Below are 13,953 nucleotides of genomic sequence, written 5' to 3' on the forward strand. Positions count from 1 at the left end.
TATTATCAATCTGTAGTTTAATAATAATAAATTAATAATAGTATTATTTATTTATCTAATGTACATATAATCACTTTTATTATAAAATAATTCATTTGCTTCAAAATTCTCTATTCATCATCTATGATATATATAAAAGCATAAAATGTTAGTAAAATTTTTGATTGAGGAGAACAAACATATTTGATCATTATATTTCTAAATTGTAATATAAATATTTATATGATTTATCCATTTTGTAAATGAGAATTCTACTATTGAGTGATTTAGATTAAAATATTTTTTTTCTTAATTTTAATAATATTAAATAGTTTACAAGTTAATATTACAAAATTTCACTTTTAAAAAAATATAAAATTTCAATTACTTTCGAATGTTATTGGAAATGTTTGTGTATATACTAATGGTATTGAATAACTGATCAATTTATATAACAAACCTTGAATTATTTATCCTTCCAACTTCATAATTTAAACATATTTATATTTTATATAATTATTATTTAAAATAAATAAAAAAAAGTATTTACTTGCAATACACATGACAACAATTACTAATATTTAAAAATTGTGACCATATTAAATAACTATATAATTATTATTTAAAAATAAATAAAAATACAAGTATTCACCATGCAATGCACACTAACAACTTATAATGAATAAATTTTGTCAAATAAGCTGGAGCGTTGCTAACAAAACCGCCTATCTTGGGGAGAAATGGGAAGGTAATGACACTTCATCGACCACAAAAACATAACAGGAATTGTTTCTTTCATGGCTGTCACATTGATTTTTTTAGTGAATAAAAAATAGTAAATCAGCTTTCTTGTCAGATATAGTTTGGATGCGATCCTATATAATAAGAGGCGCATCCCTCGTATTCGTACACATGCCAATCTTTAAACCAAGAGATCTTTCATATCAGGAAGCTAACAATGTTGCCACTTTCATCATTTTCGATTGCATCAGCTCAGCAGAGTCTCATCTGGATCTCTGCCTTTGCTTTGCTTGCCTGCTTGTCTGTGCATGGCCAAAGTCTGTCCACCTTTGTTGCTTTCTTTGTGCTTTTTTTGTTTGTTGTTTTAGGCTGTCTTGTCTTTTAACACACTAAAATTTCAATGCAGTAACTCAAGCATCCCAGGAAGGGGTAGATGCAACTTTATCAAACTCTGGGGAATATTTGAATGTCAAGAGATCCCATTTTCCAAGAGATTTTGTTTTTGGAGCATCCACTGCTGCTGCTCAGGTGAGCTTCATCTGGAACTGAATGTCATATGATATATGATGCAACATATTCTCTTGTCACATACTTCTATTAATCTATGTATTTTCGGATGTGTCACCTAATAAATTTTAATAAAATAAATAATTACATTGAATGCAGATTGAAGGATCAACTACATTTGGAGGGAGAGGACCGAGCGTTTGGGACGAATTTGTTCGGAAATTCCCAGGTTGTCACCTTAAATAGTAACATGATTGGTATAGTAGTACTTAATTGGAATTTTGACAGCAGCTAGCAAATTAGAATTCTCCTTTGAATTGTTTATTGGTTCTCATGCAGACAGAATAATAGACAAGAGTAACTTGGAGGTAGCAATCGACTCTTATAAACGCTACAAGGTAACAACGTCTCTCATCTTAGGCTTTCGAGTTACTATTAAAGTTCCATGTAGAAGAAACAAGACCACAGATCCGGCCATTGCTTTATTAAAGAAATGGTAAATGTACTTGCAGGAAGATGCCTTGGCTTTGAAGGACCTAGGCGTCGATGCTTATAGATTTTCCATCCCCTGGACTAGGATTTTACCGGGTAATATTTTCTTGATCAAACTCTTTATTCTTCTGCTAAAAAATGATTAAAAAAAAAAAGAGAGAGAAAGAGAGAAAATAATTGGAGTCCCTTAAAGCACAGTAATATAATTAACCACTTTATATATATTTTTTCCTATATATGTAGATGGATCTTTGAGTGGTGGAATAAATCAGGAGGGCATCAATCACTACAACAGTCTCATCAACGAGTTGGTTAAACATGGTGATCAGAAGCTTACTGCAATTAAGTTTTGGTGTATTCCAACTTTGTTGTTGTCATTTGGCTAATATATTTTATATGTTTCATCAATTGTAGGCATCAAGCCCTTTGTGACACTATTTCACTTTGACTCACCGGAAGCCCTTGAAGAGAAGTACGGAGGCTTCTTAAACCGCACTATTGTGTAAGTTTCATTGTAATATCTAGTTCTACATTCGAATTAAGGCTCTGACTCTTCGCAACTTGTGAGTGTAATTGATGGTAATTACTCTGTAATAAATTTACCTTCTCTTTTCAGGAAGGATTTCAAGGATTATGCTGAAATTTGTTTTAAAACATTTGGAGATCGCGTTAAAAATTGGATTACCATCAATGAACCACTAGTTATTGCTAAATTCGGGTATGGCTTGGGAATGGCTCCACCAGGCAGATGTTCAGATAGAAAAGCGTGTCCCGCTGGCAATGCAGCCACTGAACCTTACATTGCTGTCCACAACCTTCTTCTTGCCCATGCAACTGTTGCTAGGCTTTACAAAGAGAAGTACCTGGTAAAATTATAAGCCATAAAATGCCCTCTCTCGGTGTATTTTAGGACCATATGCTATTAGATTATAGACTTCATATTTTAGGAATTGGCTTGGGTAGTGAGCTCTTTTTGTTCCCCTTTGTTTTCCTAAACTTAGGGAAGGAATTTTGGAAACCGGTTTAGACACTTTTTCATGCTGGTTTCTTTTTGTAATTGTCCATATTCTTCTTTGCACAGGCCTGATGCTTATGCCAAGTGAAGTCTCTGACCTAGGATTAGACTTTGAATGGCATTGTGGCCTTGTGTTCAATAAATTAACCACTTTTCAAAGAGAAAAAGAATATAGACTCTATATTGTGTTAATTAATCGTTGAATTTGGTTTGCCAGGCAGCACAAGGGGGACAAATTGGATTGAGCCTTGTTGGGCAGTATTATGAGCCCTATTCAAACACATTGTTTGATAGAGTTGCAGCAAAAAGAGCCATGGATTTCGAGTTGGGATGGTTAGTAAAATCACTCTATCTGATGAACAATTTCTCAAGTAATTTATCACGAATATCCAGCTTACCAAAGTCAAATTTGAGAAGCAAAACACCAGAGTTAATTTATCACATTCCACTTCGCAGCCGCAAAACCAATGATCGAAATTATTTAAAATGTTGAATGCATTGTTGCCTTGTTGGTGTGGTTTCCAGGTTTATGGAACCCCTGGTGCGAGGAGAGTACCCTCTGAGCATGAGAAGATTGGTGAAGGATAGGCTACCCGTTTTCAGTGCAAAAGAGAAAGAGCTGGTCAAAGGATCTTTTGATTTCATTGGCATCAATTACTATACCGCAAGATATGCTAAGAACATTCCAATTAATCCACAAGCTGCACCCATCAGCTACTCAGCAGACCAACATGTCAATGCCACAGGTAATCTTAAATTCATCTTTATTAAAATGAACATCCGCTTTTTATTCCTCAGAAGGAAGAGGAAAAAGAACTTTTCAAGAATACATGGAATGATCTTATTGCTGTCTTGTTTTGGCAGTGGACAAAGATGGAGTTCTTATTGGTCCAAGTGCTGGAGGGAGCATGTTCATTTACGTTTATCCAAAAGGGCTGTACAAAATTTTGAAGTTCATGACGAAACACTACAATAAAAACCTTACAATCTACATTACCGAGAATGGTTTGGAGCTTGTTTCCATGCTTCGTTTCTATCGAGTTTGTTACTTATTATTATTTTTTTATGTGATTGCTAATACATCTTCATATGATCCATTAATTTCACATAGGTTTCACGGAGAAAAATGACGACAGCATTCCAATTCATCAGGCAATAAATGATCAACCTAGAATTGAATTTGTTCAGAAACATTTGCAACAACTCCGCAGGGCAATCAAGTGAGCCTCTAACTATGTTTTTACGTGCACTCATTCTTTGATATCCTTCACAAGCTAATTAGGAAACTGATTCATGTGCTATATGTTGCCTATTACCCAGCATTGACGTGAATGTCAAAGGATATTTCTATTGGAGTTTATTTGATAACTTTGAATGGACAGAAGGGTTTAGCGTCCGATATGGACTTTACTACGTTGACTACAAGAACAACCTCAAGCGCATCCCCAAGAAATCTGCCACATGGTACCATGATTTTGTCAAAGGTCCCTGAAACCATGCATCCTAAAAATCGCCTTTATCATGTTTAAAGCAAATTTATATTTATCATTCAGAAAAATTCAAGAAGAAAAAAAGACTCTGCTCTCTCCTTGTATCGAATGCAGGCTGGCTGGGTACATGTGGTTGTGTTGTGTTATGGTAATTGTAGATTAAACTCTGCAATTTATAAGCACATTTTGATCGAGTCACAGACTGCTGTCATTATTGCTACTGAGCTCGGTCCATGCACAAAGATTGTAGTGTTGGAGCCTAAATCTCCTAGAGAATTATATATATGATCTTGCCTCACGTTCCTATACATTCCTTCCTTGGTACAATTAGTTAAGTTGCTATGTTTCAGCAATGGCTGCGTATCCTGCCAATATATGTTTGTTTAAGACCGTCTGAAGCCTTAAATTCAAGTGTTGAATTGATTAAGATGGCCTTGGCCAATGGATTAAATGTTTATTATGTTTTTGGTGTCACATTTTACTTAAAAATCATAAAAAAAAATCAAATGACTAGGATATATAAAGTAGTTTAGTTGTGAAAAGTAACTCTACTTTTTTTTAAGTATAAATTTTATTAATTTTAAAAGTTTGGATGTCATAATAAATCTTGAATTTTGTAAAATGACTTCTTGTGCAATACGAAGTGAAGCTATGAAGAGAAAAAGAACAGTATACTTACAAAAAGGACTTTACTACTCCACACGACAAAAGCGTTAACAAAGGGAAATCAAGCCTCTAAAAAAATAGAGACTTATCCCATTCATCAAATAACCTACAAATCCTAATCCAAATGTACCTAACTATTCATCAAATTACCAATTAATTCTAATCCTAATGCCAAAACATACCTCTAAACCGCACAAAGATAAAAAGAGACCTAAAAAACATAACAAATTACACAAGGGAAACTATAACCCAAGCATACTACCTTGATTAAAAGCATCTAGATTTTGCTCCACCCCAAAGAAAAGTCCTAGTAGCATTCATACATCCATCTTCTAACAGGCAACCTGCTTCAATTCCTTAAAACTTCTCCACGCAAAACATCACTTGTGAAGCCAGGACAAGCAATCCATCAAAACAATTTCACGCCTCCAACGACATCAGCTGGACACCTCATGATAAAATCTGTCTCCTCCCTGTCATTTGTAGCTCCCTTTTATTGTTCTTTTCTTGGCTTTAGCTCTTGCCGCTACCTCCCTGGCCATGTCTGCCAGTAGCATATCCTTATATTCCTAACTAGTGAAGCCCAATTTATTCTCAATTGACCAAGCAACCCTCACGTCTTTTAAAACTTCATTCTTATTCTTGAAATCCCCATTTGGTAAAGATTCTTTACCAACTTTCTCGTCTTTTCTTCTATTCTTCCCTCTATTCAATTTTCTCCCTTTCTTTTTTAATCTATCTTGCTTTCCCCCCACTCCTCACTATTGTCTCGTCAACTTCTTCATACCATCTCCATTTTATCAACTTTCCCAATCCTTCCAAGCCTGCATTACTTTTTTTATTTCGTTTTTCCTTCTCTATCGTACACCCTCTTTTCCTTTGCATCGGATTGCCTTTCCCATAGAAAATCTTTCTCGTTTCTTGCCCTAATTTTCCTCTCTCGAATTCTGCTTTCTATCCCCTTTGCTCTTTGCCGACTAAATGCCTCTACCTGATGAGTTTCCATCCTCCTTGTCAGCCTCCTTTGGCCCAATATCAACTCTTTGTCTTTTGCATAACATCACCACTTAACAGATAGGCTGAGCTCTCACCCACTCTTCTTCTTCTTTTTGGGTCAAGCCCACTATCATTCCATGACCCACCTTCATTAGCTGGTCTACCTTCACATGTCTCATATTCCTAACAATTCGATTCTTTTTAACCCACTTTGCAAACTAAGCTCCCGATAAAGTACTTATTTTTAAAAGTATGTAAATAGTTATTTTGGTTAATTTAATCTTAGATAATTAATTATTAAATTAATTAAATTTATATTTAAAAATAATTAAAATCAAATCGAATTATACAAATAATCGAACTTACCGAAATCGAACTAATTTTATTAGTTCGATTCGATTTTTAAAAACTAAACTTGACAAATTTTTTATTTTTTTGTTTATGTATATTTAATTATGTTGTATTCTTTTGATAAATCAATATTTTAAAAATATTAAAAATAATAATAATAAATTATAATAAATAAGGTTGATACTTATATAATTAAAGAGGAACTAAAGAGAAAAAGAGATTAACTTAACGATTTATTTTTCATGCAAAATCTCTATAATATCTTTACTTTAAGTTCGATTAAAAATTTTTCTAACTCAAACTGAACTGAATTAATTTTAATAATTGAACTATCCTAACCGAATTATTTAAAAAACCAAACTAACCAAATAAAAAAAATCAAACTCATTTTGATTCAGTTTAATTGTTCAATTCGATTTACATTTACTCATACCTAGTTAGTTCCTTTAACATTGTCATATCTCTTCCCCACGTAGACCCTTTGTCCCTGCAATCTCCGCATCAACATCTCCCTTCCAACCAAAGGTGCACCTGAATCCTCTCCTTCCTTCTGTCTTTTCAACATCGATTGAATCATCTCGTCAATCTCATTCAAATTCAAAAGGAGCTCCTCAGAAATTTCTCTCCTTTCTAAGAGCCTTTTCCACGTGCCAATGTCATTTCGCATGTGTCAAGATTGCAACACCCACATTCTTGATGGTTCTCATCCTCACACGTGAAACGGAGAACTAAGCCAGCCAAGTCTACTGCTTTAGGCGCCGTCACTTCCGTCAACACCAATTTCTCTATGTCCGGAGCTATCACTATGTGCATTGGTAATTTCCATAACTTTTGCAGGACCATATGTTTGAAACGGGGGAATATTATCTTTGTTGGTGGTCTCCACTTGATTAGAACTTATCAAATCTTAGCTTTAACTTTGTCTGTCTATCAACCTTGGAAAAACTGCCCCAACTAAACCCTAAAAATTGAAAGAAAGATCGGTGCCATAAATGTAACGGTCTCCCATTTACCCTTACCCATACTTTGGAGCTACATAACTTGCTCTTTTCAGAGCATGGATAAAGACAATCAAACCATTCATTAAGGCCTTCTTTATGTTCCTTTAAAATCTTCTCCCTATCCTCTTCATCCACCTGCACATGTCTCTCAATCTCAAGTTTTTGGACTTTTCCTTGTGAACTTCTGTTTCATCGATCTTCAAACCCCTTTCTCAGCGGCTCAGCTCTTCTCACCAACAGACGTTTCTCATCCATCCACTGATGCCCTCCCCATTTCAATGCTGTATCAAGTTCGCACCTTTCTCTATGCATGACGAAGGCAAAGTTTATCTCCTTCCTTAAATCTTGTTGAACCTTCCTTAGGATGAAGACTTCAGCCACATTTCCATATTCGTTGAAAGCTCCCTTGATAGCTAATAAGTTAGTCTCTTACTCAGACTATCCACAATTAAAGATTGAAGACTGTCTAACCATCTTCTACCAAATCTCTTCTCATCTCCCATTTCTTATTCAAGATTTAAACGAAAAACTAAGTTGCTTGATAAAAAAATAAAAAACTATATAAGAATCTATTTATAATAACTAATTAGACCTAAACCTTTATAATAACCAACTAAATCTAAACTTACTGCAAGTAAAGTAAATATTTTAAATTTTTTAAAATTACAAGTAAAAAGAAAATAAAAAAATATTTTTAAAATTAATAATTACAACTCATGTTTATACTTACATTATATGCTTTCTTTGCTTCTATCACAGAAATTATCCATGATTCAGATTTCTTAGTTTTAAAAATTGTTCATAAAGTTGCAAGCAGTATTGATAAGTGACTCCACTAATATTGTAAAATAGGTATAGACACTAGATTCAACTCCATAAAAGTTAAGAAAGTGTGTTCTTCATATTGAAGCTCTAAAAGATAAGGGTGAAAGAGTGGGAAATCAAACACAAATTGAGGGAGGCAAATCAACAAGCTGATAATCTTGCCAAATCTGGTATAGGGAGACAAATAGAGTTGTTCACAGTTTGTGGAGATGAGTAAAGGGTTCTGTGACCATAGAAGGAAGCAATAGTTAAAATACCTGTTAATTTCTACTGCAACCTCTCTTATTTTATTGAAGGGATATCTTTTGTGTTTGTCCGTTCCTGGGAATTGCCCAGGAGATTAGAAAGTTCACTTTATATATTCCTGAGTTCTGTTCCGTTTTTGTCTATAAGGGTTGGTTTAGTGTGTGGAATAAGTTTGTATATGAGATTTTTGCTGGTTCATGTACAGGGGTTGATCCTTGTGTGATTTTGTTATGGCATGCCTCAATGTCCTTTATAAGGGGCAAGCCTGTTGAAGCTAATACTTGCATGCAACCTGCAGTAGCAGTTTAACACTTGTCCAAACTCAACTTAAGTCCTTAACAGCTATTACTCCTCTCAGCTTTTGTATTTACGTGTTGTCATGCATGCTTAGTTCTTAATGTATTTTAACACTTGTCTTATGCTTGTGACCAAGTGTTGCAGGCTATTATCCACATATGAGTCTGTTGTACTTAAATAGCTTCAGCAACTAGTAATGAATTGGATGAACTTTAGTTCCTTGCTAAGCATTTTTGTTCATCCCTGTTTTTCCTTGCCTGTAACAGAGGCTGCATTATGCAGCCGTATCCCAACTTCTTCCAAATCACAACAAAGCCTAGCAAAATCTTTTCGATGGAGAACTGAAGTTCTTCAGATTTTTAATACATTTGAACTTTGAAAAAAATATAAAGTTGTTTCAACGCTTGGATGAGGTTCATTTCCAGTTACTATGTAAGCTATCAACGTAGACCCAAGAGAAAGCATACCAATCTAAATTACTTGACAAACCAATCTGACCTCTTTCAACTGTCATCAAGGAAAAAAATATATACTACTATTGTATAAGTAATCATTTTAAGAATAAAAGAACACCTTACTTGGAAATATTACAGGATTCTCAGATCAACGTTGGACAAGATGGAAACAGGGTCATGCTACAATGTCCCCTTTGGCCTTCACTCCAAAGGGGGAACAGGAAAAAAAAAGGGCTGAATAGACAAGAAAATAGTATGAACAAAATGCTATACGGGATTCTAGTGTAAAGAAAACAACAAATCCATCACAGATGGCGTACAAATTGAATCTATTCATAGAGTTGCTCAGTAAACACCTGTGCCCTGTCTACACATGCATTCAGGCAATGGAAACGCAATTACGTCTTTGGTTTTCTCTTTCTTACTTGGCTCAGACTTCAGATATTTATTGTGCAGCGATCTTATGATTTTTCTGAGTTCTTCTTCAGAAATGGAGGGGTCTTCAAAGAAAGGAAGAATGGTTCTTTTGTTTGGCCTTATACATTTCCTATGACCCATGTAAGCACGGTGTCCCTGTCAATATTAACATTACAGAAATAAAGAAACAAGAGATCAGTTTGCCTTGTTTCATGCCTAAAATGACAGATTCGCATGATGCAGCAGATAAACAAGAGGATGCCAACAAAAGAACATAGTTATAGAGCTTCGGTTAATTACAAGCAAGGCTCGACCCATGTTTCCTCCATGGGAAGGTATAAAGATGTCGCTGTTAAATGTGACGATGTAGTCAATTGCAGATAGAGCAGAGGAGCTGTTGAGGAATGGCGAGAGTTCTCCCTCGCGTGCCAACATCTCCTTCCTCACCAAATGTGGAAATTCTGCAGCAAGTTGCTGCAAAGCTCTGGTGCCACCAAATGGCTCTCCTCCAGCAATGTACAATCGAGCACTTCTTGGCGCCCCTAAAGACTTCAAGAGCCTGCAATAAAACATGATTTTCAGCAGTCCATAATCAAAATCTTGATACTCTGGATGAGAGATTTCTTGGCCTTATAAAGTTCAAGGGTTATGTTTCTAATTTACCTTGCCATCTCTAATGCATTTAGGGGGCACAGTCCAGAGAGCCTTCGTTGAGTGTAGTTCATGTTCACTCTTGCAGTGAGATACCGGGGCTGAGACTCCCGAATTTGGGTGATGATTTTGTCATATTCTGGACCTAAACCAGTGAGACATCCGGTTCGAACCCACACATCTTTCTCCAGCCGGAGATGAAGGGCAATATATGGACCTTCAATCCACATTCTCCTCGCAAGTTGATTGCCAAGCTGAAGAATCGGCCTGGAAAATCTTAATGCGTGGAAGGCGACCTGCAATATAGAAGGCATGTCAAAGGAAGTATCATTTGAAGATATAATAATTGCTCTATAGCAATTAGATTTCAATAGTGTTAGTAAAATCTTGAAGTACCTTGCACCTAAGCTTCTGCAGATCTGGTGGAAGATTCTTGGAAAGCTTTGAGTCTAATCCTCCGAGTACAAGAGCACCGTCTTGATTGAGCTGAATGAGCAAAAAATGTTCGAAAATGAGATGAAACTAAATGCTAGCCCGGAATAGATAATGTCAAAATCTAGTGAACTTTGTGAAAAAAATAATAATAACAACCAGTCTGCTTATGAGAATTTCTCAAGTATGAGTCTATTTAAGTTGCCAAATGGAACAAAATCTCAGGCATTATTGGGAAATGTAGCATTCCCCTCAATGGCAATTCGAACATGATAAAAATGCAGCAAAAAGATAATTGATGAACAGAGAAAAGTTGTCGAGGGTAAGAATCTTCTTCCTTACTCGTTTGAAGAATCTAGCGCGGATCCAAAGCGGAGACACATTGTAAGGAATTTGGTTTACAATGGTCTGTTTCGCCGCCAAATGTGTGGAGGGTAGTGAAGATACAACTCGTACGTCAGCTCGTAACGTCCTCTTGAAGTGTTCCACGTCATATAAGTCCGAAAATTCACTGACATTTCAATAGAACAGATTGATGCATAAAACTGCATTTGTAACTCTTTTCATCGTCCGATAACTACTTTATATGAACCTTAAGTTTTAAGGCATTAGAAGACAAGCTCTACAGACCAAAAACTGGGGTTCATATGAAGGATTTCCTCTCATCATGTTTCCATAGGAAATTTTTGTCAGAAAATTGGCATTTAAAGGACCAAATACCAAATAGAACTAAATAAGTTTCGTTACCTTTCATCTTCCCAAATCAGGTTGACCTGCAAGATTGGCACAACTAACGAAGCTTCCAGAATTCTAGCTATAACAACAGCATCAATAATCTGATTCCTCTGCTGATTCAATCCCCCCGCAGCCACCACAACCAAGAACCTGTTTTTCTCCCCTGAAATCTTGGCGGACTTTTTCCGGTACCCTATACTGAATTCCAAGCAAGGCCGGTACCCGTTGCCATCTGGCTGCTGCCAGAACTCTCTTTCCTCCTCAGATAAGTTCCCAGAAACCACATGAACTGGCAGCGGCACCATTGCACTGCTGCCAAGCCTCGGTTCATTCTCATTGTAAGAGTTTATCCCCGCAAGTAAAGCTGCCAAGATAATCTGAGAGTGGGAAGATGAAAAAGTAGGGAGTGATTGTGAAGATGGGGATGATGGAGATACGATGGAACATTGGATTGAATCTTGGGAACTAGGAAAGAACCTGAGAACGGAAATTCCCAAGAAAGCGAAAGAAACTACAAACGAGAGGATGAAGATAAAGAGGGATGGTGATGTCTTCTTGGAAGAAAAGAGTGAAGTCAGTGGCGAGGCTGAGATCAACTGACATAATGACCTTGGAGTTAGACTGATGAAGGGGTTCTTAATGGTCCTTCCTCTAGCCATGGAAGCCTTTCTGGAAAGTCTCCTCACTCCTGCTAATTAATGGCGTACTGCATATTCTCTTGAATACTGTATTTTGGCAAGTTGCTGACCTCGGATCAGTTTCTTTTATAATTTTAGGCACTTTCTTGACTAAGCTGTCAGATATTTAAGGTACTCAACATTTTCTTGGAGAAATACTAGTGACCACTGAGGATATGAAGCACCCAAAAACGAATGGTAGTTATTTAGTTGCACAAACGGTTGATGTTCCCGGCAAAAAACTTGAATATGACACAATTTCCCATTTCGAAACTACCCCATGCACCTTCACGTTGCAGCCACCATGTTTTCGAAACTTTTCTCCTCTTCATTTTAGAAGTTACTGCAAGTCACGTCAATTTTTGTTGGATTCTGAATTGCATGGATCAATATACAAATAAAAGAATATTATAAATTCACTGCTGGATAAAAGAATATGAGATACCCCATATTCATGTCTCTAACTCTGATTTTAAATGCATCCGGTCCTCATCAGACTCTCACTTTCTAAGCCAATTGCATAGACAAAATTGTTGAGTCATGGAAGTGCAGTAAAGGAGAAGAATCAAAACCAGCTGTCATATAAAGACCCACCGTAGAGACGGCCCAATAAGTTTAAATATCTAAAGCGAAATATTCAACTGAGATTTTTTTATGAAAATTAAAAAAAATTATTAAAACTTTATTCTTTTAGTTTTTTGATATGTAAAACTTTTAATTAAACTTTTATAATAAATTCTTTTAATATTTTTTTAATTAATAATATAATTAATCTATTTAATCTTTTTTGAGATATTATTGATTTTAAATAAGATTTTATTAATTTTAGTTTTGAAAAACTTCTTTCTCTTGAAGCAACACTTACTGAAATTATTAACATTATTTTAAAAGTAAAAATCTGTAAATTAAAGTAAACAAATATGTGAATATTAGAATAATAGTACCTAATTGTCGAATGTTTATTGCAAACCGCAAATGAGGCTCATAGTTTTATGAAGATAATAAAAGAACAGACTTCTTGTGTATTCTTTAAAAAAAATTGAAGTTAAAAGAAGAAAAAACAAATGAGAAAGGAAGATTTCAAAAATAGATATTATACATTGAAAAAAAATAATTGGTTTTTTATATAGGAAAAATAACTGTTGGAAATCATTAAATGCGTTGATTGGAAATAAAAAAAATAAGTGAGAAGAAAATAGCTGTTGAAAATGATTAAATACATATGACTGTTAGTTTATTGAAAATAAAAAAATATAGTTAAGAATTAATAGTATTATAAAAATAAAGAAGTAATAGAAAATTGAGATTTATTAAGCATATAATTAAAAAAATAAAAAAATAATTTTATTAATTATTTTTTATTTTTTATTTTTAAATATTTTTAATATAATTAATTATATTATAATTATTATAAAATTATAAATCTTCTCTAAAATTGAGACCTCTCCAAATCGGGGGCCTAAATCTCCTACTTGGGTGGCTTCACCCAAGGGCCGGCCATGGTTCACCGGTTTAGGGAGGAGTCCTTCTCCAATACTATATCATAACTAATTAAAATTGGACCCATAATTTGACTTCAACCACTAAACGTGCTTAACAGAGACTCAAATTCAATTATCGAGCAAGGGAAAAGCCTGTGTTAATCAGTAGGCCCTCAACCTTTCTCTTGGTGGAACGTGGAAGTTTCTAGGACGTTATTATTAGTAATGTAATGGTATGGAGTTTCCTTATCAATGCCATAAATGTGGCGGAAAAGCTTGGAGGTGAAGATATAAATGAAAGGAAACATGAAGAACAAAAGCATCTAGCACAAGATGCTAATTAAGGAATTTATTCCACAGTAGACCCACTAAATTTTGTTAACCTCCTATAAATATTCAAGCCGAATTACACACCACATCTTTCATTAAACATAAAGTTATTCTCCTCAAGCATCATAATATCACTATCAAAACAATGGTAAGGTTTATACATTCTACC

At 35.0% G+C, this 13,953-nt stretch overlaps 2 protein-coding genes across 2 annotated transcripts; one reads left to right on the forward strand and one right to left on the reverse strand.

The window, feature by feature from the left end:
• LOC18605071 (beta-glucosidase 13) lies at window positions 906-4,651 on the forward strand. The gene is made up of 13 exons (XM_018117184.1): window positions 906-1,037; window positions 1,127-1,248; window positions 1,387-1,456; window positions 1,567-1,625; window positions 1,740-1,815; window positions 1,963-2,040; window positions 2,134-2,221; window positions 2,336-2,585; window positions 2,952-3,067; window positions 3,260-3,480; window positions 3,599-3,739; window positions 3,846-3,954; window positions 4,055-4,651. The coding sequence occupies exons 1-13, from the start codon at window positions 938-940 to the stop codon at window positions 4,224-4,226; spliced, it is 1,602 nt and encodes a 533-aa protein (XP_017972673.1). The 5' UTR covers window positions 906-937; the 3' UTR covers window positions 4,227-4,651.
• LOC18605073 (uncharacterized protein At1g04910) lies at window positions 9,120-12,094 on the reverse strand. Its single transcript, XM_018116752.1, has 6 exons — window positions 11,309-12,094; window positions 10,904-11,072; window positions 10,526-10,615; window positions 10,142-10,425; window positions 9,779-10,037; window positions 9,120-9,634 (listed from the first exon to the last, which is right to left on the reverse strand). Exons 1-6 carry the CDS (start codon window positions 11,953-11,955, stop codon window positions 9,407-9,409), a joined length of 1,677 nt encoding a protein of 558 aa, XP_017972241.1. The 5' UTR covers window positions 11,956-12,094; the 3' UTR covers window positions 9,120-9,406.

The sequence above is a fragment of the Theobroma cacao genome, chromosome 3 (genome assembly GCF_000208745.1).
Source record: "Theobroma cacao cultivar B97-61/B2 chromosome 3, Criollo_cocoa_genome_V2, whole genome shotgun sequence".
NCBI lineage: Eukaryota > Viridiplantae > Streptophyta > Magnoliopsida > Malvales > Malvaceae > Theobroma > Theobroma cacao.